The 26,229-nt window shown below is 37.1% G+C and overlaps 1 protein-coding gene across 2 annotated transcripts in view; it reads right to left on the bottom strand.

The window, feature by feature from the left end:
* Window positions 1-8,329: 8,329 nt before the first annotated feature.
* The window catches only part of LOC149796131 (inhibitor of growth protein 3-like), a 52,770-nt gene continuing 34,870 nt past the window's right edge, over window positions 8,330-26,229 (bottom strand). For both annotated transcript variants that reach the window (XM_089966044.1, XM_089966045.1), the window contains 5 exons: window positions 25,835-26,029; window positions 21,026-21,099; window positions 14,996-15,168; window positions 11,251-11,515; window positions 8,330-8,782 (listed from right to left, as the gene is read on the bottom strand). In XM_089966044.1, the coding sequence (XP_089822170.1) occupies window positions 8,672-8,782; window positions 11,251-11,515; window positions 14,996-15,168; window positions 21,026-21,099; window positions 25,835-26,029 (818 nt within the window). In that variant the 3' untranslated portion in view covers window positions 8,330-8,671. The remainder of the gene's footprint in view (window positions 8,783-11,250; window positions 11,516-14,995; window positions 15,169-21,025; window positions 21,100-25,834; window positions 26,030-26,229) is intronic.

Raw genomic sequence — 26,229 nt, 5'->3', positions numbered from 1 at the left:
GCAATACAAATGATAAATTGTTGATTAACATAATAAAGTTCCTTTTTTTGCTGCAGCAGCATTTACGTTTTATATTCTGGTCATAATGTATTTGAACGAGCGGAAGAAGGTCCACTCAGCCACCCACTCACCAACCTCCATACTGCTTCAAGTGTAAAATGAAGAGGAAGGGTCATATTAAGTATAATATTTTCGGAAGAGTATGCATGCTTTCAGGGAAATTATTGTCAGCTATTTTCAGTCCAACTTCATAGACAAGTGATACATCTGAACGTATTTATGCTTGTGAAGAACAAGTACGAAGGGCATGCAATACGAGCCAACAATCAAAGCATTTTTGTGATACGTGTTATCAGCTCAATTCGCAAATATCTTTCAGTTGATGCCACTAAAACACTTGTGTGTTCATCAGTACTTTTTAGACTGGACTATTGTAACTCAATTCTGTCTGGTTCATTTCAATATCTACTCCAGAAACTTCAAAAAGTTCAAAACACAGCTGCTCGGATCATACTAAGAGTACCACGATCAGAGCACACCTCCCCGCTGCTCTGTACCCTACACTGGCTATCCGTTCGATCCAGAATCAAACACAAAATTTGTTCTCTGTGCTACATTTCACTGTCGGACTCTAGTCCAACATACCTATCTGACCTCACCCATGTGTACACACCAGCAAGATACTTACGCTCCTCTTCTGACAATCGTATACTCTTTATTCCCACTATGAAAACAAAGTCATATGGACAGCGTTCTTTTGCATAACAGGGCCCAGCAACGTGGAATGAATTGCCCACAGAACTTAGACACAAAGACACAGTGATCACATTCAAGAGGGCTCACAAAACTAACTTATTTCGACTGCAAGAACAAACTTAAAGACCTAATAATGTTTCCTACCTGAAATATTCCCCCCATGTTTTTTTTATTTTTTTTAAATGTTTTTCTAATTTCGTGTTGTTTGTTTTTGTAATAATATTATTATGTTTCTTATCTTATAAGTGTTGTCTAATGTTGTAAAGTGCTTAGAGCTTCTAAAGATTAGGCGCTATACAAAAGTCCTCATTATTATTATTATTATTATCTTGACCCAGAAGATTAATACGTGGAGCAAGCATGTCGTAGAATGAATGGTCTTAGCTTCATAGTAATTAATCTAATGTATGTAGATTACTGCTCAAACCGATATATATATCTATCTATCTATAAAGCAATTTGATACACCAGTACTATTGGTATATCAAATTGTGATCCGCCAATGGAGCAAAAATATGCATATATAAACATTCTTGCACCTGTACTGTTGATTCTAGATAAATAATGAATTTCCACTAATTGATCATTAGTGACGTATGAAAACAACTATTATAATAATCCCCGTTTTCTAAATGAATTTAATATGGTACACATTTTCATTGCAATCCTTTCTGCTTTCCTTTCTCCCTCCATCTCATGCATAAGGGACAAAATACGCAGAAATATGGAGTGAGAGAGAAAAAGAATTTGGGCTGGATGAAAACCTTGAAACCGAACTTACACCAAGTAACCTACAAGAATATTATTCGTCGTAACCGTGTGTGTACACTTTCCTTGAGATGCACCAACAGTGTTTATATGATCAATGATACAAAGTTGCAATGGCCTGCCGACACTGTACGGTTAATTTATTTGTTTACGAGACACACATATTGTATTTACTGCTTTATTATTATTGTGTTTTATTAGTATTGCTGTTTCTTAAACCTATTATAATGTTCTAAAAGTCGATTATTATTAATTAAATATGAAAATGTTCAAAGGCCAGCCCCCCCCCCCCCCAACATAATAGCAAGATACGGGCGAAAATCCATGAAAAGACGAGCGTAGAGGATTTTTGCTTGTCATACGACATCTCTGGACCAATGAATGATGGTAAAAGTTAAGTTACACTTCAGAGAGAGAGACAGACAGACAGACATACAGAGAGAGAGAGAGAAAATTTTCTGAGTTTATGGTCGGTAGTAATGTTAATTCAAGCAGAATAATGATTTAGATCAATTGTAATTATATTATATATTTTAATTGCCTCTTGTTGGTTCGTCATCTCGCTTAGTTTCTATGCCACATTTATTTCCACGCGCTTGTATGCGAATGGCTGAGCGTTCAGTGTTTGTAGTGCTCTACTTTCTTCATTAGAACCATCTTTCATGTTTAAATCATAAGTGTGTCTTATATTGATCTAATCAACGTTAATAAGAATATAAACTCAAAAAAGAAAATAATCAACTTATCAATATGCAAAAGTGGTTGTGAATAGCCAAAAGGCACAGAACTACATTATGTAGCGGACACTCGGCAGCGATGTTAGGAGTCCATTCAGTCGGTCAATACACAGTTGCCTGTAGTCAATCTGAACTCCATTCAAGGGGCAAATATGTGTACTTGTATGTGATATAAATAAAATATATGCATAGTATGTGCGTTGTATCAATGATATATTACTCGTTAAATAAATGTTTCATTAAAAGGAAACGAGGCTTGCCGAGTTTTCTTTTATTGAAAAATGTACGCATCTCGTGGTATATATATATATATATATATATATATATATATATATATATATATATATATATATATATATATATATATATGAGGGTTTTAGAAAATATTTGGAAAAGAAAATACTTTTAATAAAACACCTTGATGCAGATCTTCTGTGAGAAGTACCTTTATCCCAGGTACGAGGAGCCAGTGCGCATGTTATACAACGAATTACTTAGCTTTTAAGCGATTCCTGCCAGGTATGATGATAATCAGTCAAGGAAGATATAACACATAATGCAAATGAAAACCAATGCCAAAACAAACCACAAAAAAACTTGGCGCTGAAATAGTGAATGCAGTATCTCGCTTTGTACTAAAATAGACTTGATAATAACCTCCAGAAGTTTACCCTCTTAGTCAAGTTTCACGTTAAACCCGATTGAAAGGTCCCGCTTCCTAACTTCGAAACGGTCTTGCAGATGGCGATATGGCTAAATAAATGTATGCACTTTTATGTCGGCTTCAAGTATTATTAAAGGATTTGGACCAGGTCATGCATCGCAGCCTCTGCAGACTTCTTGACGGAGAAGATAGGACGCATGACCAGTTTTTTTAAAAATTGACCGTTGACGGGAACCTTTTATTTGCTACGAAACCTTGGTGGATCGTTTGGGTTTATGGTTTTATATCTTTAACACCAGATTTTAGCAGATTATTGGCTGTTGATTGCGGTCAGCGTATTTTATGTAAAAAGAAAACTCCGGGAAGAACCACCGACCACGGGAAGCTACTTACAAGCTTTCTCAAATAACAACACTGGCCAAGCCCCAAACTGGAACCCACGCGGATAGAGGCGAGATGGCAGTGATTGGTACAGGTGACCGCCTTAGACCACTGGGTCACCTGCGGCCCCGTGTCGTTATGGCGACGGAACCATCTGATCTGAACTGAATATAATTTGGGTTTGCTTAAATGGCATACAATTCCCTCACCCACTATGCTGAAGCCAGTGCCATCAGAAATTGGACAGTGTTGGCAGCTTCAACAAACTTCTAGCTGACGGTCCAAAATGATCTTAATTGAACCATGGCAGAAATTATATATTTATTTCCTTTAAGACTCTGGGTGAGAAATTTTGCCCCAATGAAGTCACAACTGGCTGATATATCTGGTAAATGGTTTTTTTTTTCATGACCTATATCATCTCCACCATGATTCCTGAATATTTGAGATCATGGAGCCGTAGACTTTGATAGCACTTGTGCCTAACTGTGGGACTGAGGAACGCAACAGGACGACGCTGTTGAATTTGCAAAATTCCATGAAAACACTCTACGTTCCCTGGAACAATTTCAAAGTGGAGATCTTCTAGCTCGTTAGATTCTATTCACGATCACAAGCCTGACTTTTTTTCTTCCTTTAAGTGGCTCCCCTGAAAAGAGGCACAAGTAAAAAAGTAATTTGTCCGGGCAGGGATTTTTAAGAGAAATCGTTTGTTGCGGCACTGGTGTAGGAAGGATACTGCGTTGTAAATAATCATAATTTGTTGATAGAGTTGACCAGAAAAGGGACGCTACTGTGCCAAGACAACCATCTGCGAAGGGTGCATTAACAGATGAACGAGGAGAATCCGCCACCGCTGCACTGAACAGACCGAGTAGTTAAAGTAACTCTTTCAGAAATCCATTCCCTACTGGACACAGACTAAGCTAATTGGATAATCCATGTCGCGCGTATTTGAGATAGGTAAACAAGGTTAAGACTCCTAAGAAAATATTTCATGCGCAGCTGTACGAATGATGGGATGGACTGAGGTCTGACTTGTTCCAATTGATTAGAAACCCTAAATGGGACATAGTTATTTGGACCCATCACCAATGATAAACATGTGTTTATGTACACTCTTGGAGGATGAAGTCGAGATACGACCTGAGGAGAGTGGCAACACAGTTAAGGACCTTGATAATTGCCCATGGGCTGGTGTTGAGACCGAATGGGAGAGTGCGAAAATGGTATATAGTTTATTAGAAACCGAACCAAAGGAACTTGCGCGATGACGTGTATAAAAATTGAAATTATACATTAGTTTTAACTGGCCACAAAATTCATCCCTTTTTACAGACACTCTGGCCGACTTTGCTTCTCCATTTTCAACCTCTTTGCATCTCGGTACTTGTTGAATTGGCTGACTGGCTCGAGATTTCCTTGGACTTTGGGCACTAAAAACAACATGGAGTAAAACTGCCTGCTTTTCGAGTAATGACCAGATCTCCATCTGCAAAATGTCTGCCTTCTCACATTCGGACGGCAAGTCTGTCATGGAAGTTGGGGTTGAAAGTGGAGACTTAGATAAGTGAAATCCAAAATCCCTCTGAAACAAATTGGATCGCCGTAAAAGTGAAGGAGTCTGGCATCCACCGGCTGTTAGGAATTGATGCAGAAACCTCATTTCCTCTCTCCTTTATTAAATTGCCTCTGGAACTGAGGGGCATGTTGCTGCCTAAAGCTTGATCGCGGTCGAAATATAGCTGAGAATGATTTAGCCTGAAAACTGGTGCTGGAGGAAAAACAAGTTTCTCAAGGGTGCAGAACAGAGAGCCAAGGAATGACGCAGTTTACAGCACATGAGCTCTACAGGTGTCTTGTCAGATACAGATATCGCAATGCGATATTAGCCATCGCAATGTGCGCGGCCGTTAATGTTATCAATCCTGGCCGTGGATTCCACACATCTGCTACCTCAGTTTTCATCATGAGAGTAAATCACCAGGTCTTGAACATATAAAATGGGACAATTTTTCACAGTTTTAAAGATAACACGTAGGACATTCTTATCCACTGTATACAAAAATGAGTTGGTCGAATTCACCAGTGCAATGTTCTCATCCATGGATATTATCTTGGTGCTAAATGTCAAAGAATAAAAACGATATCAGCATGATGACACTGATAACTAACCTTCTGTATAAAGAAAGTCTTACGAATTACTTTCGTCCTCTACTTTGTTTGTCCTGTGATTGAATATTTCCTTGACCTTCACCGACTGAGGAAGTAGATGGAAAGATGGCTGATTGTCGTCATCTTCCATGTTTAATGAGGCTCTAACCTTATATGCTTGGCTTGTAACTGACAGGATTGGGTACTCAGAAATCGCCACAACTCCATAGATTTCTACCACCGCTGCCTTAAAACGAAACTCTGCTCCATGGTGGGGTTGGAATATGCTATGTCAGTGAGGTTATCCATCCACTCCTCTGGAGGTTGTCCTCCTCAGGCATTGTGTGTACATCAGAGCAGAACATTTCCGGGGACAGGGACAAAGCAGTGCCATCATCCTGTCTAAAGCTGGCTATCTTCCCAATAGGCACACCGTAGAGTTTACTTGGCAGAAAAGCAGGGAAAGTGCCATGGATCATCTAGCTGCCATGTATTGCCAGGAAGTCTGCTCACTAGTTGGATGGACGGGCTGGCTGGCTGGTCAAACAGCTTGGTTATTGGTTGGTCAGTTAGACTGGTGCAGAGAAATGTATGGATCAGCTAACAAGACCCATGTACAACTTCACAAACAACGGTTTTGTCAGCTGGAATGCTGCATTGGTTGTCAAAACAACAGATTCATGGTCAGTCATGAACCTGTATGACTGGAAATGCTGGATGGAAGGCTGGCAGCTGAAAGTGGTGTAGTGTCAGGACGGATGCCCAAATAGATTGTCAAAGTTTGAAATATACTCTTTGTGCCCAGACTTACAGGCCCTAAGGTCAAACTCAAACATGTGGGGGGTATATATGCCCAAAAGGCTTCTTAATAACGGGAAAAACAGTCTCCCATTTTAACCAAGCCATCAACTGTGTTATTGCCTCTTGCTCTACTTGTCTTATCTGCAACTCCATCACTGTCTGTAAAGAATGCAGGGCTAACAACTCTGCAATCCCATGTTCTTCTATCTCAATCCAATGTAATTGTTGCTTTAAACACTGCTTGCATCACTTTTTATTTTGAGGTGTGAGGAATCATATTGGCGTGCCCCACTACAATGGTCAGAACAATATTTTAGGATGTAGATTCAGGTTGTCACATTTTAGTGTACTGAACTTCCTATGTCTCTCTTTGCACTTAAGACCCCTCACAGTCAAACACATTCTAACCACAATGTACAAGCACCGCATGCTGTATTGGAGGAACACTTGGTACAAGCTAGGCATATCTCATACATGTCCTCCATAGCTTTAAATCTCTTATATTTAATGCATTTCATTACCATTTCCTAAATGTTTTGGAAAGACAAGAATGGCCAAAAATTAAGACCCCCATCCCCAAAAAAAACCCAATTGTTCGCATAAGCAAATAATCAGTGTTTGTTACTGAACTCATTAACCCCTGGGACCGCGTTTACATGACAGGAGGTCGTAGCCTACTGCCGAGCTCTGTAGTGTCAAGGTCATGTGTGATACACTATAGTGGGTGGTATTATAGAAAGGTAGATGTAGCTCTACAATGATACTAAATAATCTGGACATTTTAGTTGCACTACAAAATACAGAGGGAAAAACCTAAGTTTTTGGACCTGATTTTTTTCCACCCAAAATTCGCCCATGGTCAGAATCTGATATTGTGTCTAGATATTTGGAATAAAGAGTGGTCTCGATAAAAAAATGATGGGTCCATTAAGTGAAAAAAAAGAAGAATAAAACCTCCAACTTTTACCCTTCTGCTTGTGCACGAACAAAATAGCCAATGAAAAACGATATTTCTAACACAACTAGGAATTAGGTTAATGGAAAATCACTTGGAAGTCGATGTATTAACATGTATTCAGAAATAGTCCACAAAATGTGTTTCCTACTCACATTTCAGGCAAAAATGACAAAAACCTCCAGGGGTTAATGAGTTAAATAAGTAGGAAAATACATGCAGTGTGCAAATACCCAAACATAGGCACCAGAACTACCATGTTTGAACACCAGGTCATAAAACAAAACAAAGCCCACAATTTAGATAAAATTAAAATAAATTATCAACAAAAATTTAGGAAAATAATGATTGTTATTATGGGCTTATTGCCAATTCTCAGCATATGAGAGGCTGTCAATGGCAGCCAGTATAACTGGTGGAGGCAGAACATGGGTAAACCCCAGTAATAACTACTGACCCACAAGAATTTACTGGCAAGTTTTCTTACATAGCCAGACTGGCTGAGCCTAAGACTCAAACCCACATGGGCAAAGGTGACATGGCAGTGATCGATAAAGGTGAACACTTTAGACCACTTGTCCACCCATGTCCCAAGTAATGATTGCAACATAATGTAAATGTCTTTAGAGTCAATACTGTACTAACTTTATCAATAAATGATTGGTGTTTCTTGGAATTTTGAGAGGCACTGCAAACAATGTTGATCATATTCATCAAGATCAATAACTGAGTAAACAGTAGCCTTCAGGCAGTGATAAGGATAGGTAATGGGTAAGAGTTTCTTTCCTTTGTGTAGCTGTTATATAGATGGGAAAGATAAAGTTTTTGTCTTTTCACCAATGCTACGTTCAAGATATATCAGAGCTTCTTTCCTAATGTTTGTGTGTTATTGGCAAATGAATTCAAAGGTGAAACAATAGTTCCCACAAAATTATATATTTTAACCTGGCCAATTTAACGTTGACAATATTACTGAAATAGTGCTCTCTATTTCTCACCTGTTTTCACATGTCTGACATCCACACTGGCTGATGTAAACATGGTACAGCTGATGGTCTTGTCACTGTACTGATATTACTGATATAATGAAATAATAGAGAATAAAGACAGAAGTGTGATCCATTCGTTTATTACCAGAGTTTTATCAAAAGTAACTATGGAGAGAATCCTGAACAGATACATTTATAATTTAAGTAGAAATACCGCAACTGGAACAAAACAGTTCTACTAATAAGGATTGTGTTAGACTTGTCATCAAATCTGATTTCCAAATACACAAACCCTTTTAAGGGGTCCTATTCCCACATAAACACCTGCTTCTTTTTACACAGCAGCCTTACATGATTACATACAAATTTGTTTTTCTTTTACTTCCTTATACATGACATGTGCATAACACTGTATCACAAAACAAAGCTGACAATCTGACAACTCAGTGAACACAGACATAGGTGGTCATCTTCTCCCCCTCCTCTTCATGGCTGCTGTACATTGGGGACAGTACCATTTTCCCTTAGGAGCCTGCGTAAGACCAACACAGCCATAGTGGAACCACTCGATTGGACACTGAAATACAGAAATTTTTGTTTTGCAGTGCAAATGAACTGAATTTATTAAAGAAAATGTTTGTAATAAGGTACATGTAAATTTTCATGTTGTTGGGGTTCTTTTGTCCAAAAATAGGTAGAAAAAGATCACAGTATTAATGACACATAAGTGTACAGAACAGTTCCTCTGAATGCCAAACAATCAATTTACACAAGTACCTTTCAGTTCAATTTTTTTCCGGAATTTGTTGAGTGATTGTGAAAAATTGTTCTAATGTTTCTTTTTCTCAAGTATCTTAAACTATATTTGATGGCAGATAAGCATCATTTTGTAAAACATTTAAAGGCCTTCCATCCAGGATACTTTTTGTACAGTTTGGTTGAATTCTGTGAAGCCATTTTTTTACTAGTCATTTACAAACTTTTTATATTTTTAGGACTGGTAGTCACAACTGGATTGCAGACTGGCATAACTGACACAAATTTTAAAAGGCCTTCAAGTTTATTATTTTTATTTCTGTCAATTTTGGTCAAATTCTTTTAAGTAGTTTTTGAGAAAAAATTCACATTTGTTTAGTAACATTGGTCTTACTGGAAATCAGACAGGCATGCTTAAATTAAATAAATAAATAAATAAATAAATAAATAAATAAATGAAGGGCCTTCAAGCCAGAATGCCTGTGAACACTGGTCAAAATCTATTCCAAGTTTTTTGATGGGACAAGTCTTTTTAAGTTTTTTCTTTTTTTTTTGTAAATGCAGTCATAGTGGTCATGGACAATGATCATTTCCATACAATTAAAGGCCTTTATGATGTTTTCTGTCGAATTTGGTCTAAACAGCAGGATCTTAAGTCATTACACTCATTAGTAGTGGCAGCCATATTGACTGGGGAATTGGTATCATTTGTTTCAATTCAGAAAACGTTTATGTCAGTATGCTGTAAAATTTGGAAAAAATTTGGATAAACTGATTCAAGCAGCTGATTTATTGGATGGCAGTTTAGAGAGTGTGTGATTTGGATTTTTAACATAGCTATAAAAAAAAAAATTCACTCATACTGCCACAATGCCTGCAGTGTAGCTGTTTATAGTGATATCTAGCACTGGGGAACCCAGTCACATTATCCTGAAACCAGGCCAACCAATCCTAACGCTAACCTCTTAATGCTGAGCGCCTAGTGAGGCAGCTGCTAGTACCATTTTTATAAGTCTTTGGAATGACTCAGCCATGATATCCGACATCCAAGGCAGATGTCTTTTTAAGGCAGTTGATTTTTTCTGTAAGTTTAACCAGTTTTCAGTAAAATGTAACAAAATATAACATACTGCTATTGTAAAGTTGGAAAACATGTAATTTAAAACGTTTGGTATTCAAAACATATGCAGAGATGATAAAATAATGTTCAACTGAAAAGTTTGTAAAATATACATAGACCTTATTTACCTTTAGTACAGTTGCACAAACTTTAGTTCCAAACCCTATGCAGCTCAATGGCTTGTTGCCATCTCTCATGCAATCCTTAGAAAATTTTCTTTATTTTACATGATGATGGCAATCATATCTGATGCCATGTGACATACTCAAATTGACACATGATATCCAATAACTGTAACTGTATCACTCCCTAGTTTTATTAACAAGAATCTGCATATTGCTTTTTATTCTTCAGTACTGATTATTAACACTTTTTAATGGGCTTATTTTCCCTTTAGTCTTCAATATATACTGCTTGTTAGATGCCTTTTTTTTAAAAAATTTCTATAATCAACAGTTTGACCATAAAGAAGCTTTGCATGAAAAAATGTGTGCAGTTCAAAGCATCTGAGGTACTACTGTAAAGTTAGTCTGGTTCCCTGATTAACTCCACTAAATATAACATGAAACCTGGATTAAAATCAAACATGAATGAGCCAATTATCCAGATTTTACTGCAACATTCTTTTTTCCATAGGTTTTGCTTTTATTCCATAAGTCTGTATTTTAAGGGTCGTTTTTAAAGACCGATGGCAAACTCATAAGAGTTGGCAGGCCTGCATTTAATTATTGTGAAGAAATTTGCTGTATGACCTTGGATTCCTTTCTTGAACTGATCAAGAGTCAGACAATTTTCAAGAAAGTCAAGTCTGAGTGAAACTGCTGAAGATGACAATGTATATTCAATATGGAAACTTTGTTCTGCACAAAGAAAAACCACACAATGCAACAATCTATACATGTGCTGAGTATCTCAAACCACAGATAATCATGTTAATCATTTATTCAAAACTTAACCTTATCTACCATTAACTGTTATTATAAACAATATGACTAAATCAATGTACTTAACTATGTGTGCATGAATAATCATGTAAGGTTGGGTCAGTGATGAACAAAGCAAAACAATTAAAAAGTTTACATTTGATGATTATTATATAATTAAATGACAATTTATTCTAAATTAATTTCTACATAATATTTAGAAAATACATAAAGATGAAAACTTACATCTTCATTATCACAGCCGACCATTTCACCATAAGACACTTGATTGCACAAGCAATATCTGGGTTCATTAGGGTCATTCTGCCAGTCTACTGGTTCCCCATTTTCATCCACTATCTGAAGTTCTGTGTTGTACTCCTCAACTGGTTCTAGTGTTGTTTGAAGAGGTGGTGTTGGAGTGGGTGTTGGTTGTATTTGTACTGGCTGTTTTTGTTGTTGTTGCTGTTGCTGCTGCTGTTGTAATAATTGTGCTGCTTTCGATGTTTGTCTGAAAATGAAGAAAACAAACCACAATATGATTTGAAAGACACCAAAATTTAAATCATTTGTTTTTTAGTGGTAGGCAAGAATTATTTAAAACCAACAACAGGATTTCTTATACAATAATGATAAATGTCTCCAAGGGATATATGACGTGCTGATAGCTATGACCTTTGTATTAGTTGTAGTGAAAATCCTTTTAGACATAAAAAGATGTTTTCTCTCCTGCAAAAGTATGCCAAGTAACAGCACTACGAACATTTTGTCATATCAAGCGAAAGCACAAGTCAGACCTCATGTGACACAAAATGACAATGCTAATGCCAACACAAAGTTGAATTAATTCCACCCTCACCCCCCACATGAGGGATGAAGCCCCCATGCAAATGGTTACCATAAGGTTAACTTTTATACCAAGTTTAGTGAGGTTCCACCCACTGGTTGATAGGTTATAGACAGAGAGATAGCTGGTCACACAGAAGGAGGGTAAAACAATATCTCTGACATTAAAACATGGAGATAATGAGTATTTCTTGTGTCTTGCTTTTGAAACAAGATAGAAAGAAGAATCTAGAGTTAGAGAGATCACCGCTTTGATCATCCATCACATGCACATTAAATACATTTCAAAACATAAATTTTGATCCCTAGGTAAAATCTAAAGTGTTTCATGTACAAGTTGGTATAACCTGAAATCATTATAAAGTCAGATAAGAGGGAAGATTAGGAACCAAGAAAATGTCAGGAACTGATGCCCTGCACTTTTATTTGCAAGTTGGGGAGTGCAGTTTTAGTACAAGAAAGGACTAGGTGACAATGGTAATATAATAAAGGAGTTAATTTACATTTGTAAAGGAAAACACTGATGCTGATGCAGGACATTAACAATCAATGGACAAGCATACACTTTTGTTGTAGTTACGTAGAAGCCGTCTTTTCTTGAATAAGGTCTAAAATATTAATGGGATGTTAATAAAAATGAGAAAACAAATTAACTTTTTTGGAAGGGGGATATACTGAAAATGCATAATCTGAATACATCTAAATGTAAGGCGTAATTTAGTGAAAGAAAGTGTAATGATTATGCCAAAAGTGTAATGGTTGGCATGTATGTGATGCAGACTGAACTCTGAAAATCCAACCTAAGTCAAGATGTCATCAACACTAAATTGCAAAGCTATGTTTAATAATTGAAGTCAACAGGAATTATAGGAATTATTTCACAGAAAGTAAAGTGGGTAAGCTGACAATCAGGGGAAAAAAACTTTGCAAAAAGTTGTTGCTGCCAAACAAGATGTACCTAAGCAACACTGACAATCAAACTCAGCCTAGGTCTCATTAATATCAGCTGCTCCCTAAATCTGTTTATATCCAACAAAGCTGTCTTTGTGCAGAAACAAGTTGTTGGGTCAAACAATCAGGGGCCATAACTGCTAAATGTAGAATGCTGACAAAGGAACTCAGCCAAGGTTTTATCAATAATCAGGACTACTTTCCAAATTTGAAAGCAATCCAAATGAAATTGAATTATTGTGCAGAAATAAAAGTAATCAGGTCCAACAGCCTAGGGCTACAACTCCCATATATAATAAAGTACAAAATGCCTATTATTAAAATCAGCCAACCACTTATTAATATCAAGCGGTCCACCAAAATTTCTTGAAATCCATTCATAAATAAAGGAGTTGTTCTGCTCAATATCAATATCAATATCAAGCCACATATATGACTTAGTTGAAAAGCAAAAAAAATAAAGGAAGTTATGAAGATGTGCAAACATGAGTTTGACAATCTGGGATTGTAAATCTGGTAAACGATGATTTAGATTGTTGACAGTCAAACTACAGCCCTGTGTCAAAAAAATCAAGCAGCATACCAAGTTTGGGTAAAATGTGATAATAAATGAGTGAGTTCTTGTGCATAAACAAAAGTAGGTGGATCTGACAATTAGGGGCTAGAATTCTGCTAAATGATGTTCAATGTTGGCAATCAAACTCATCACGATAAAGCAGCATTTGAAATCTGTGTGAAATCCAATAATGGTTAAGGGAGCTATTGTGCAGAAACAAACATGGGATGCATGGACAGACAGAAAGAAGGATAGGATAAATTTAATATGCCACATTTTCAAAATAAAAAGAAGAAAATTGTAGTGTAAAAAGCGCAAATACATTTCTGTTGTCATTGGCTTGGAGATTCCATCTCCAACCCTTCCTCCACCTGATGGCATTCTGAAGAAGTTAAACATTAATTTATTACCATGATTACTTGCAATACAAGTCAAATAATAAGCCAAAAAATACTTCTTGATTTGATAACATTTGTTACTGATCTTTTATGACATGTAACAGATCGATAGGTAGGTTAAAAACAAAGAAAGATAAACAGATTGGTTTCAGTCTCACTTAGTCTTTTATGGTAGACACAGGCACAAGCCATTACGATACATTTTAAGGATTCATAAATTATATCCAGTGAAAATTCAGTATACACCTTTTCCTATATAAAAAAGGAATGCCTGTTTTAGGAATGCAGTACTCTACTCCTAGCAGGGTGAAATGGTTTAAGATGCTTTGGTTATATTAGACAATTTTGAAAATACCAAGAGCTGCATCCCCCTACCTGACTCTTCTGCTAACTCTGTTTCAAAATAGGTACCTTCAAACATGCAAGGACCCCTACCGACTTTGATATGTTAATAGTGACTGTGTTATTGGTTAGAATTGAGACACATATTATGTTGATGTTTATTTTTTAAATACTGATTAGTGCTGATTGCAGTGTACATGGCTAACCAGTGGCCAGTTGAATAATTATGTATTATTTTGTCTTTATTAATTATAAAAGATCACTTAAATAGAACAGTTTAATATTAAATTTAAATTGTGTTTACTCAGCTCCATTTTGAAGGCATTGTGTATATACATATTGGAGAAAGGCAAAGTGCCTCCAAGTCCTTTACAATCTTGAAGACTAACTCATACTGCTGTGCAATTGCAGCTGTTATAAAGCAAATCAATTGTAATCTCAAAAAATGGAATAATTATTCAGTGAAAATATAAATATCTGTGATAAAATCGATCTATAACAACCTCCATAATTATAAATTTAGATTCATCTGACTAATAGGAAAGCAGCTTGTGTGATTCCCCTATAGAAAAGCTAGTGTCATTACAGAGTTATTGTTACTCTCCAAGAAAAGTCACAGAGATTGGAGACAAATGGAAGCAGCATATCAGGTGATTTCACTGGTGAACAAGTGCTTGTTTATTCCTGAATATAGCAAAACATCAACTGTGTGATCATCACAGTATTTGTAATGAGATTATATAAATAATGACAGGGATCATATAAATAATGACATGGATATATAAATAATGACAGGGATTATACAGATAATGACAATCATAACAGTGATATTATTTTGACACAGAACATTCCAAACTTTTATCATATTCACGACATCAAGCTAGAAATATTTTCTTACTTTTTAACTCTCTGTGATCTAGATGAGGACTCAGAAGCAGCCAAAGTGGGTGTGGAGGGTTGTGATCCAAAGCTGTGACTTGCAATAGCCATTTCTTTTGCAAGCTCTGGATTCTTGGTCATGGCAACATAGCTAGCTTTCATACTTGGAGTTCTTCGGCCCTGCTGCTGCATCTGAATGAAAAAAATAAGTGTAATTGATGGCACTTAACTTTGGCAATTTTTTCAAAAGAATATATCAGCATAAATAACTTTTCGCAAAAATCTAGCTGAAAGCTTACTTGGTTTTTTCAGCACATCTCTCTTAACATACAACTAGCAGTGTTAAATTTTGGTGCCATTGGCATTCACCTGCAATACAGCCAAAATTTAGTTTTATAAATTAGGCTAATGACCTCACAAAGAATATTTATCCGATCATATCATATCATTAAAGTAAACTGCAATGTATTTTTCTTACCAGTTTATGTCATTCATAATCACATGAAATATAAATCAAAACAGCTGTAACACAACGGTTGGCCAATGAAATGAAATTGATCTCAAACAAATAATCATTACTGAAGAAGAAACATCATTCAGACCATAAACATTTGGAAAATCAATACAATTGAGACATTATGTTTGAAGGCCAGGCTTATCCCATTGGAGTTGTAGCTAGTGCTTATGGGTTTACACCTTTTTTTTCTTGCCTTAACCAGTATGAAGAACAGCTGCCACAGACATGATTTTGGTCCTCCATAAAAAAACTTTAAAAATCTGAAGGGAAGGTTTGGGATCTTCCCCCAATGGGGTCTCGAGGAGAAGCAGGGGATCCAAAAGCCCTCATCCAAAAATGAATTTTAATATCATAAAAAAACTACTCCTGGTGAACTTATTATCATAATATTTAACAAAATAATCATTTGAAAAATTAACAAGATTCACAAAATTATCAACTTTATTTGAAGAATTACACAATATTCATTGTCACATCAGACTATACTCCAAAACAATTAATGCTTAAGTTATTTCATGTGTATATCAGATCTTCACACGGTAATTCAGTCACAAAATTTTTCAATTTATGCAACAAAGATTACACTTTTCCTCTTTTCCAAAATACTCTGTAAAATAAAACACCAAAATACATTAACTATATGCAAATAATCACATCAATTCATTTTTCTCTTCCCCATTTTTGTCAGAAAAAAAGCCCAATTCTGCTATAAAATGGAGAAAATTGTGTCTGCATTCACTATGTGCCTCAGATAGCATCTGAGAGAATGTAACAGGTCCTGCAACTTTGACTCTCTCAACAGTTCAACTGAGGACTGAAAGCAGATAGTTATTTGTTGCTTCCCTATAAAGAGTAACCTGTTTTCTGAAATGAAACAAGGCTGCATGATTTGTTAGTATGATTGAACTGTTGGAATGTAACTGAATGCAGTTAGTATCCATGGACAGAGCATGCAACTCACTCACCACTGAAGCTGAAGCTAGTGCAATCAGGAAGCAAATCTTGTAAGATACCTGCTTCAGTGAGGTGGTAGACAAGGGTTCAAACTTAGATGAGTTGAGCCATGTCAAGATACAAGAGAGGTTCATTTTGGGAACAAGGTGAGTGAACATGGCCTGGGATATGTTGCAACTGGACGAGTTTGGAAGGTCCTTGCTGCAGCCAATGTCGTCTCTTCACTATGTCTGAACATGGCCAAGATCATGGAATGGTATCTCTTGGTTGTGATATGGGCTACATTCTTGTTTTCAAAGAAGAGAAGAAAGAAGTTAACCAGTTGGGAGATGGAAGCTGAGAGTGGTGTTATGTCACTAAAGTAACAAGAATCGTTGAAAATGCTCCCCTCATTTGCTTTCAAAGTGGAGAGTGGTCTAACTGCTACAATACTTTCCAGAATCTAAGTGCGAATCTCTCTTTTTCTTAGGTCAAATAAGGAGTTTCTCTGGACATGGATGGAATAATGGTGCCCTCAGCTGCTTAAATTTAGGGGTTGCTACAATTTTCCTGTGTATGGCTCACAAACTCCAACAGATTGTTGATCCAGGATCTGTCCCACGGAAGAGACAGTCTGAACTATTCTGCAAGCCATGGCTGTTTAGTTTCAGTATCAGAACCACTGGTGAGAAGGTACATGCCCATATTCCATCCCATCTGATTAAAAGGGTGTCAACAGCTCATACTTCTGGGTCCAGGAACAGAGAGAGAAAGTGGGCAGTTTGTTGTTCCACCTCATCATGAATAGGTCTAGCACTGGTTCACACCATAAAGTGCAGACTCAAAGGAAGATGGATGGATATAGACAACTTAGTATGAAGAAGTTGGCTTTTCCTTGATAATGAGTTGGCGAGGACACTGAGTCTGCCTGGGATATGTCAGACTTGAATGTTTATATCATACTAGGCACACCAACAAAGGTACTCCAATAATGCAAAGGTCAAATGATTATGTTCACCCTAATTTGAAGAGGTAGTTCATTACAACTGAGTTGTCCAACATTAAAAGAATGGTCTTCTTTTGGATGATCTCCTTCCAAGCATGAAGGAATGAAGAATGGCCTTAATTTCCTGGAGACTTATGTGAAGAACCTTCTCTAGCAGCATCCACTTGCTACAGACTGTCACAAAGTCTGGTACCAAGTGTGCCCCAAGCTGACAGACTGGCATCTGTACAGATTGTGATTTCTGGTTGTGGGGCTTCTAAAGGTATTCCTGCCACCAGTTACTGCCTGACCACTGATGCAGGAAGTGTTTCATTTTGTTTAAGATTGTAACCTGGTGACCTAAACAACCTGAGATTAGTCACCACTGTCCCAGAAGGGCTATCTGTAGAGGTGTATGTAAATGCAGGTAAGGTATAACAGGTCTGCTGCCACACAGACAGGCCAAGTGGCTGAAGAAACTCCCTTGCCAATATAAATATCCTGGTGGATGCTTTCCCTTATGCATGAACTATACTGTCAATGCATTTGGTTTGAAGATGAACCAGGCTGATATGAGTCAGAATCTCCATACCTAGACATACATGCCAAGCTCTGCAAGAGTTATACACATAACTGAATTCAAGTGGGAAAATTGTGTTATTTGGACAAATGTGTAATCTATATATTACATGCCACAATTACAGTACACTTTACGAAAAACATGCATTTTTTTTAGCTACTAACCTGGTTGTTCAGCTGGTCAAAATTCTTGTCACAAATAGGCAAAATCAATGTAGATAAGTATAAAAATACAAATGCAAAATATCCTGACAAATTATTTATATTCAGCACTCACTTTAACTAGTCTACATATGTAACTTTTGCTGACTGATCGTGAAGTTGTGAATTCTGCAATAAGCACGTCAATCATGTGCTCAATCCGAGGGCTCTATTACATCGCTTTCATTTAAAGTTTGTAAAGCAGTTTTGTTTTGCCCTGTTTTTGATTTGACAATTGTTGAAGTTTGAAAAGATCCATCTGCTCCAACATTTTCAGTCATAACATCCATAAATCACACCAATAAGCCTGTTCTGCTTAATATCTGGTGCCATTTTCTTAAAAATATAGACTGGTCTGCTACTAAACAATCTTATGAAGATTTAGAATTTGCGAGGAAAAGTTTCAAATTGAAGAAGGCCATCTGTTTTCTAGGAAATGTGTCACATACAGTTGTTGTAAATAGAAAATAAGGAAAGCACACATACATCTAGGCCATCAAGTACTCTTACATTATTCATATGCAGCAGTAATCATGTTAACAATATGTTCAAATTTATGAGTAGAATTAAAAATATGATAATAAAAATGAAAATCACAACTTTTTTCCTTTATTTTTATTTAATTTTTTAGTACTAAAATAACATAATCCATATACAAACCTGCGTAGGATGTAATTAGGTGAAAAAAGTATAATTAGGTCAGAAACATAATGGTTGGAATGTATACGTAGATTAATAAAATGTTGAGAATGGACAAGATTCAACTTCTCCATATTGACTATCCACCCTAAACTGGAAGTGAGGGAGAGAACGTTGTTTAATTATGACCCAAAACTGAACTTATCAAATTTTTGGGCAGCATATCATCCAGGTATGCTATTGCTTAGGTGGAGCAGGATGTTTTGAAGTGGGATATGGCATAGTCAAAGGGCTGAGATTGAGGCCTAATGGAAGGATGAGGAATTGGTACCCTGAAGAAGCTGAAGCAAAGGAATTTGCATGATATCTTGTGAACAGTACATGGAAATAGGCGTGAAACAGGTCAAGATTGTGTATTTGTCACGTTGCACAAACATACAGATGGATCTTGCCATCTCCTTCCTGAACTTCAAAGCAGAAATAAACTGACTGAGTCTGCTGATGTCTATGACAAGTGTGGATTTTCTGCTGGTTTCTGTCAAATGTCTGACTGTTGAATTACTTGTGATGTCCATCATGAAGGTGAATGATGAAAGGAGGGGGTTAGGAGAATGAAATCCATGGCACTTCCTGAATGACTTGAATTACCCATTCATTTGTTAAAAATATGTTGTGGAAGATGAATGTCACCATAGGGCAGGAGAGATGGCATGTCACTGATGGTTGATAGGAGGCTGGGGGAGGAGAAACTTTGTTTTCTCCCCCCTCCCCCATCCTGGCCTGCTTTCAAAAGTTAGAGACATATAGCTGCTGAAAAGTCTCCTTGCTCCAAAAGGCTGTCACTTTTGCTGAGAATTACCCCTGTGGTCTTTCTGTTGATAATTATCTCTTAGCTGGTCACCCCTGATGGGGTTGTACAGAGACAGGGGTTTGCATGAACCCAAATTAAAAGGGCAAAATCATAAGGAAGGTTTGGTTTTTTAGTTTGTGGTTCTAATGCCTTTTTCAGCACTTGATACACATGGCGGCCACTACATTTGGTGAAGACCCCAGGAAGCACCCCTGACCAATAGGAAGCTACTGCCAAGCTTTTTCACATACCCATGCTAGCTGAGCTGAGTCTCGAACACACACACATATAGAGATAAGATCTCAGTGACCTGTAAAGGCCTTGGACCAGTGGGCCACCTGATGCGGTTGCCCCTGGTGGAGTTTCAGAGATGAAGATGACAGGTGTGCATCTCTTCTTATCAGTCAAAGTAACATGAGGCTGTAGAGAGTTTGCCAACATGTGGTGAGCAGCACTAATGACTACTTTGGAAATATGGCATAAAGATTTATGGCCTTCTTGGCTATCCAAAGATAACAAGAGACATCAGGTCGAGTAGAGAGGTCTAAACAACATTCCTGACCAACTTAGAAGTGGCATTAAATACTTGTCTATTTCATAACAGACTGAAACAGAGCTGTTGAAGGCATTAATATCTTTGTCAGAGCTAGGTACATCTGAAGGATAAACATCGATATGTGATTTGTACCAATGTGATGAGAATGTTTGTACCAGCATGATGAGAAAGTTGAAGGAAAATGACTCAATAAAAAGGCAGCCCTTGAATTACCAGGGTTGCCAACTTTATTCGAGTGACCTGGTAATATCTGCAATCTTCATGACTGAGGTAAATTCTTAAGGACTGATATTCATCATCCTTATCAAGATCCAAAGAGGTCTTGACCTTGAAGGCAGTACTGATTGCTGGTGGAAGAAGTCTTTCTGACAGAGGCAAAAGTCTGTACACCTCTTTCAGGTATATCAACCTTTTGACCCACTATACAACTGAAAATAACAGTAGGAATAAGGGGATTAGTCTGTACAAATTACTACCCTTTGTCTATAAATGATACAAAGATGGAAAGATTATTTTCATCTTTCTGCGATGTCAGGATTCAAAAGTAGCAGAGTAATTTCCTAATAATGTGATCACATAATGTATTTGGTGGAGAAAAATACTTGACATAGTGAGCATTACGTCATCTGCTAATGTTCAGCATGAACTCAATGTTAATAATGTTTTCCAAGGCAACAAACTAAAGAAATGTATTCTATGGAACCCTTGTGTTACAACAAACACCATTAAAGAGCAGTTCCCCTGCATTCATTGTATGAAAAAATGCAAATGCTAAACTATGGGCCTTACCACTTGCTGAGTTGCTGCTATTGCTTGTGACGCTGCAGCAGCTATGGCTGCATTACTGCCAGCTCCCATGTGACCTGGAAATAAAAATTGAAGTCTACAGTCAACCAAGCTCTGTCAATGTAGTACTCCCCCACCACCACCCTGGCAACAAAAAAAACTTGATATTTTAAATGATTTAAGAAATTACCATTTGGGTACAATAACATATTTTGTCACAAATTAGTGGTGAAGTCCATAATTGTTAATACCTACCAAAATGTTTATTGAACAGAGTAACCGGCAGATGACTACACATTTGTATAGATACCTTGCTTAATTTATGCAGTACACATAATGCCCTGCAACTAGTTATGTCAAGTTGCTCTAGGTGCACAATACGTGACATGTTGTGCTTCATGTGTAGTATGAACGAGGAATGGTAAATAGGTTAATGCCTAGACTGCTTCTACCTCTGACAAGGAATTCTGCAACAAGAATGCCTAGTTGTACATGTCAGCTTTTGTACGCAAAGCACATGCTAAATGAATAATAACACATGTAATAAGTACCTCACTGTAACGAATAATATATGCCAGTGTAAAGAAACCATATTGCCTGATATACTAGGGAATGCTATATTAAGCTATTTCATACATGTCAACCTTTCAAAAGACAAGTAGGAAGAATGAGAGAAAAAAATATGGAGACTGGGACCTAAAATTGGGAGGTTTTTTAAAGCCTCATTTTCGTTAAAAATTGACAGATCTTCCGGGTCCAATACATGTGAAATTCTCAAAAAAAAACATTTCTTGCTGTGATGCACCTTATTTTCCACCAGGATGTACCCTCTTGTCATATTCGGGTCAGCTATGGACAAACTGCACAATAGCTAAAGGTTAGTTTTAAGTAAATAAGCAAGAAAGCCAGCATGACTAATTAACAGTTAATCCTTATCACTGCAATCATCTTGTGAAAAGGACTAGTCCTCCAACATAATTCAAGGAAACCATGTTCTACAGTGTGTGTAAGCACCAGCAATTGATTGGCAAATAAACGATGCCCTATTTTGTTGTAACTAGTGGTGCCTAAATAAGGTGCTCCTATACCATAATGCAAAGGTTCAGTGATTTTGTCCCCTCTTGTTTGAAGAGGAAGTTCATTATGACCAAACTGTCTAACATTATCAGCACTGTTTTCCATTGGATGCATTGTTCCTTTGCACCCCCCACCCTCGACAAACTGGCATCTGAACAGATTCAGATTTCCAGCCATGGGGCTTCTAAAGGTATTCCTGCTGCTAGCCAGTCCCTGTATTGCTGCTGAAGCAGAAAGTATTTGATTTTGGTTGAGACTGTAATCTGATGATCTAAACTATGTGAGATCGGGTAACATTGAGCGTGAACAGGCATCTGCAAAGGGCAAATATAAAGGAAGCCAAGGTAGAATAGGTTTGCTGCTGCTTCACTGAGCAGGAGGATGCCTTCTGCAATTCATGAATATTAATAAGTGACTGAAAATAAGACGAACTAGGTTGAATCAAGTTAGAAATTTCATATCTAGATGAACAAAATAATTGGGCAGGGACAAGATCCGGCTTCTCCACAATGACTATCAACCCTAGACTACAAATGAGAAAGAGAAGGTTGTTCATATGATGAACCAAAACCAAATGTTTTTGCAGCGTATTGTCCAGTTATACCGACATTGTTGTGGAAGATGATGTCCTGAAGTGAGATATGGCATAGTCCCATGTCCTGGTGAACACCTTCACCATAGAATTGCTAAGCTAATTCGCAGTAGGTGATGCAAAGGTATTTGCATGACACTGTGTGAACAGGTATATGGAAATAAGCATCAGACCTTGTCATCTCCATCTTCAGGGCAGTAAAAAATTTACTGAGGCTGCTCAGATTTATTATGAGTCTCAATTTCCTGTTGGTTTCACAACCAGAAACAATCTAAAATTGAAACCTTGAAGTCAGGATTTTGGACTACAGCCAATTTTGTCTGTAAAATGTTTGCCTTCATGGGATCACTTGGCAACTCTGTCATGAAGGGGAATGACAAGAGTGGTAACAACAGGATGAACAAGTTCCAGAATCCCTCGGAAATAACTTGGATTAAAGTTACCAATTATTTTAACAACCATGGTGATTCTACCTATGAATCCCTGTCACTTCTGGCCTTCCTGGTTAGACAAAACACTGCCACAGATATCTAGCTGTGAGGGGAGGAATTTGACACAAAGTTCTTGACCAACTTAGATGTGGTGTGAAACACTTGTCTATCCACTTTATAGCAGAGTGAAACAGACATGTTGACAGCAGTAGTATCCTTGTCAAGGCTAGGTATATCTGAATGATAAACATGGGTATGTGATTTGTACAGTGCATTGAGACACATGAAGGCAAATGACATGCCAAAAAGTCTGCAGTCACGAACTTTATCAGAGAGATGTCTGATAATTTCTGCAATCTTCAAAAACTGATACAATTATGAAGGACAGATGCTGGTCATCATCATCCATGTCCACAAAGGCTATTACCTTGTATACAATGTTGACTGCTAGTGGAAGAGGACATTCTTACAGTGGCAAAATTCTGTATATTTCTTTGATCGCCACCATAAAAATAAATTCCACCATTCCATGGATAGGTTGGAATGATCAGGCAAAAGTCTTTGTTGTTCCACTTGTTGACCAGGGATTGTCATCCAAGTCCAGGGATATAGCTTTTGACCTGTCAGTATACCATTAACATTCTACCTGTCAAATATTCTAGTAGAACCAGATGCGTTATGTCCAGCAAAAAGTGTGATCTATCTGGGAAATGCCAGTCTGGCATGGTCAGTTGGACGGGATCTGATGACTCAAAAATCTGAAGCTTGTTTGCCAAGTACTGGTATCATGGATATGGTCAACTGGCCAGGTGGTGAGGGCAGTCTGCTGGACGTAACACATCAAAACTGTAGGAACTGTTTAACACATGCTGTTCACCAGCCAGAGATGACGGAGTCATGATGCCAAAACCTACAATCAGTTGTCTGGACAGTTGGACTGGTTGGTCAACTGCTGAGTTAGCATAAAGTAAATGGTATATAACTTATGGGCCACCATGGAAAGCAAAGGTGTAAAGTAATCCTGCATGCCTGGCTTCAACGTTCCTAATTCCATACACAAGTGGAATCGCTTGGTGTTACCTCAAATGGATCTAAAGTGACCATCACCATTGGTACTGTTTTAATTATTGTTGTAGGAGGTGTGGGCAGCATCTCAATGTCCCACATAAAATTGATCAACAATTCTGATTTTGCATGAATGCTTAATACTTCATGCCCAGAAGATTTGCATATTCCTTTTTTGTTGCTCTTCATTTGTATTTTCAGGGTGTTGGACTAAATGTCTTCTTCCCATAACAAACACATGATACATATGTAAGGAAGAACATTTTGTGCAGACCAGGTACATCTCATGGTTGTCCTCCATGACATTAAAGCACATGCACTTCTTGCATTTAATTGATATCACTGTAATGAACAAGTTAAAAACAAACAACTGCATTGTTCAAATAGGCAAACTCACATTACCACAATGTTTGAAGAGTGAAATTTAACAGCACAACTCAATACACCAGTGAAAACTTTAATGCTATCAATGAATATCACATGGACAATAATCACAAAAACTGCATGGATTTGAATAAGCTCACTTGAAAAACTGCAAATGTTGTACACACCAGGTATATCAACAGTTTGACTTGCTATATGACTGAAAACAAAAGAAGGAACAACCAAAATATATATGAATTGCGTTGGATTCTTTGTTATTAAGGTTTATAAAAAACAATAAAAAATTTCAACTGGTGGTCACAGAGCAGGAACATGGGGAGCTAATTTGGAAGAGTTACTTCCCTTCATCTAAATGATGTCTCTTTCAGGGAATGCTGGATTGTGATGTAGGAGAATAAGTTCCTCATGTTAATGTGATCAGGTAAAAATTTATTTGATGGAGGAATAAAGATATTTACAGACCATGAAACATAATTCTACCAGATCTGCATTTCATACGCATTAATTCTGCATTCCAATCATGTTCCATTTTAAGTCCATTCATGTCTGCTTTTCTGCAACAATCTCATCATTTTCCATGTATGGCCTCAGAAAAGCATTTTAGTTTTTGTTTATAGCTTGCATACAACACTTTCTTTTTGTTTCTTACAGTCTGAAGGCATTTTCCAAAACTTGGATTTTTATTTTCAATGGTATCAGTTTCATATCTTGTCTAATTAAATAAAATAGGAAATGCATAATATTCAAAGGACAGAACTCTGTTTCTTTCAAAATGAATCCATCATTTCATCTGCATTTCATTTTTGTTTCAAAAGTTAATTACACATTAATTACCCATTGCATGTTCTGCAACTTTACCATGCGATGACTGTGGATTCTAACATGAGGCACATGTAGTCAAGATATTACTTAACTGGCCTATTTTATAACCTAGATTACATGTAATAGGCATTGAACATGGATCTGAAAATACAATATAAGAAAAGGGGCTACAGTGGAAATAATGATATTTGACTGATTATATTTCCTTTAAAAATACCTAGATTAATGTCATAGATAACCTGTGGTAGAATCAATGATCAAGGAGATGAAATAGGATGGACACAATAGACTTGCATGACCCTAATGTTGCCCTTCTAGCTTTAATTAGATTTCTTGACCTAGATTAAATGTTTGAGAGGAAAATGACATATTACAGTTGAACATGCAGATACAAGTCCATGAAAAGAGTGGGTATTAAAGTTCAAACTTGAACTTTCCTACCTAGACTGTATGTTAAAGGAGATGCTGTTGTACTAGAGTTGAACATAGAGATGGCAGGAGAGCTGGATGCCGAGTTTGATTTCTTGATTGCTAGTGTTTCCCTGGCTGCTTCATTAGCCAGTGTAGAAAAAACCTTGTCTGTAGTCACTCGCTTTTCTGTGTGGTTTGTCTGTGTTACTGTGGGCAATTTTCGTTCTGTGAAATACAGATGGGTAGCAATAAAACATAATTAGAAAATTGTATACGTGGAATGAATTTGATAACAAATCCAACAAATATAAAAACCAATTTTAGGCACAGTTGTAGGTCCTGAAAACCATTTAATCTGAGGTTGGTTTTCCACAAGTTTGAAGAATAGATCATGACAGCATAGCACTTCTTTTATGTATGTAAGA

Source organism: Sinohyriopsis cumingii, chromosome 7 (genome assembly GCF_028554795.1).
Source record: "Sinohyriopsis cumingii isolate HCF-2022 chromosome 7, ASM2855479v2, whole genome shotgun sequence".
In the NCBI taxonomy this organism is placed as follows: domain Eukaryota; kingdom Metazoa; phylum Mollusca; class Bivalvia; order Unionida; family Unionidae; genus Sinohyriopsis; species Sinohyriopsis cumingii.
Note: the sequence above shows the minus strand (reverse complement) of the source record. Positions and strands in the feature narration are given on the sequence as shown.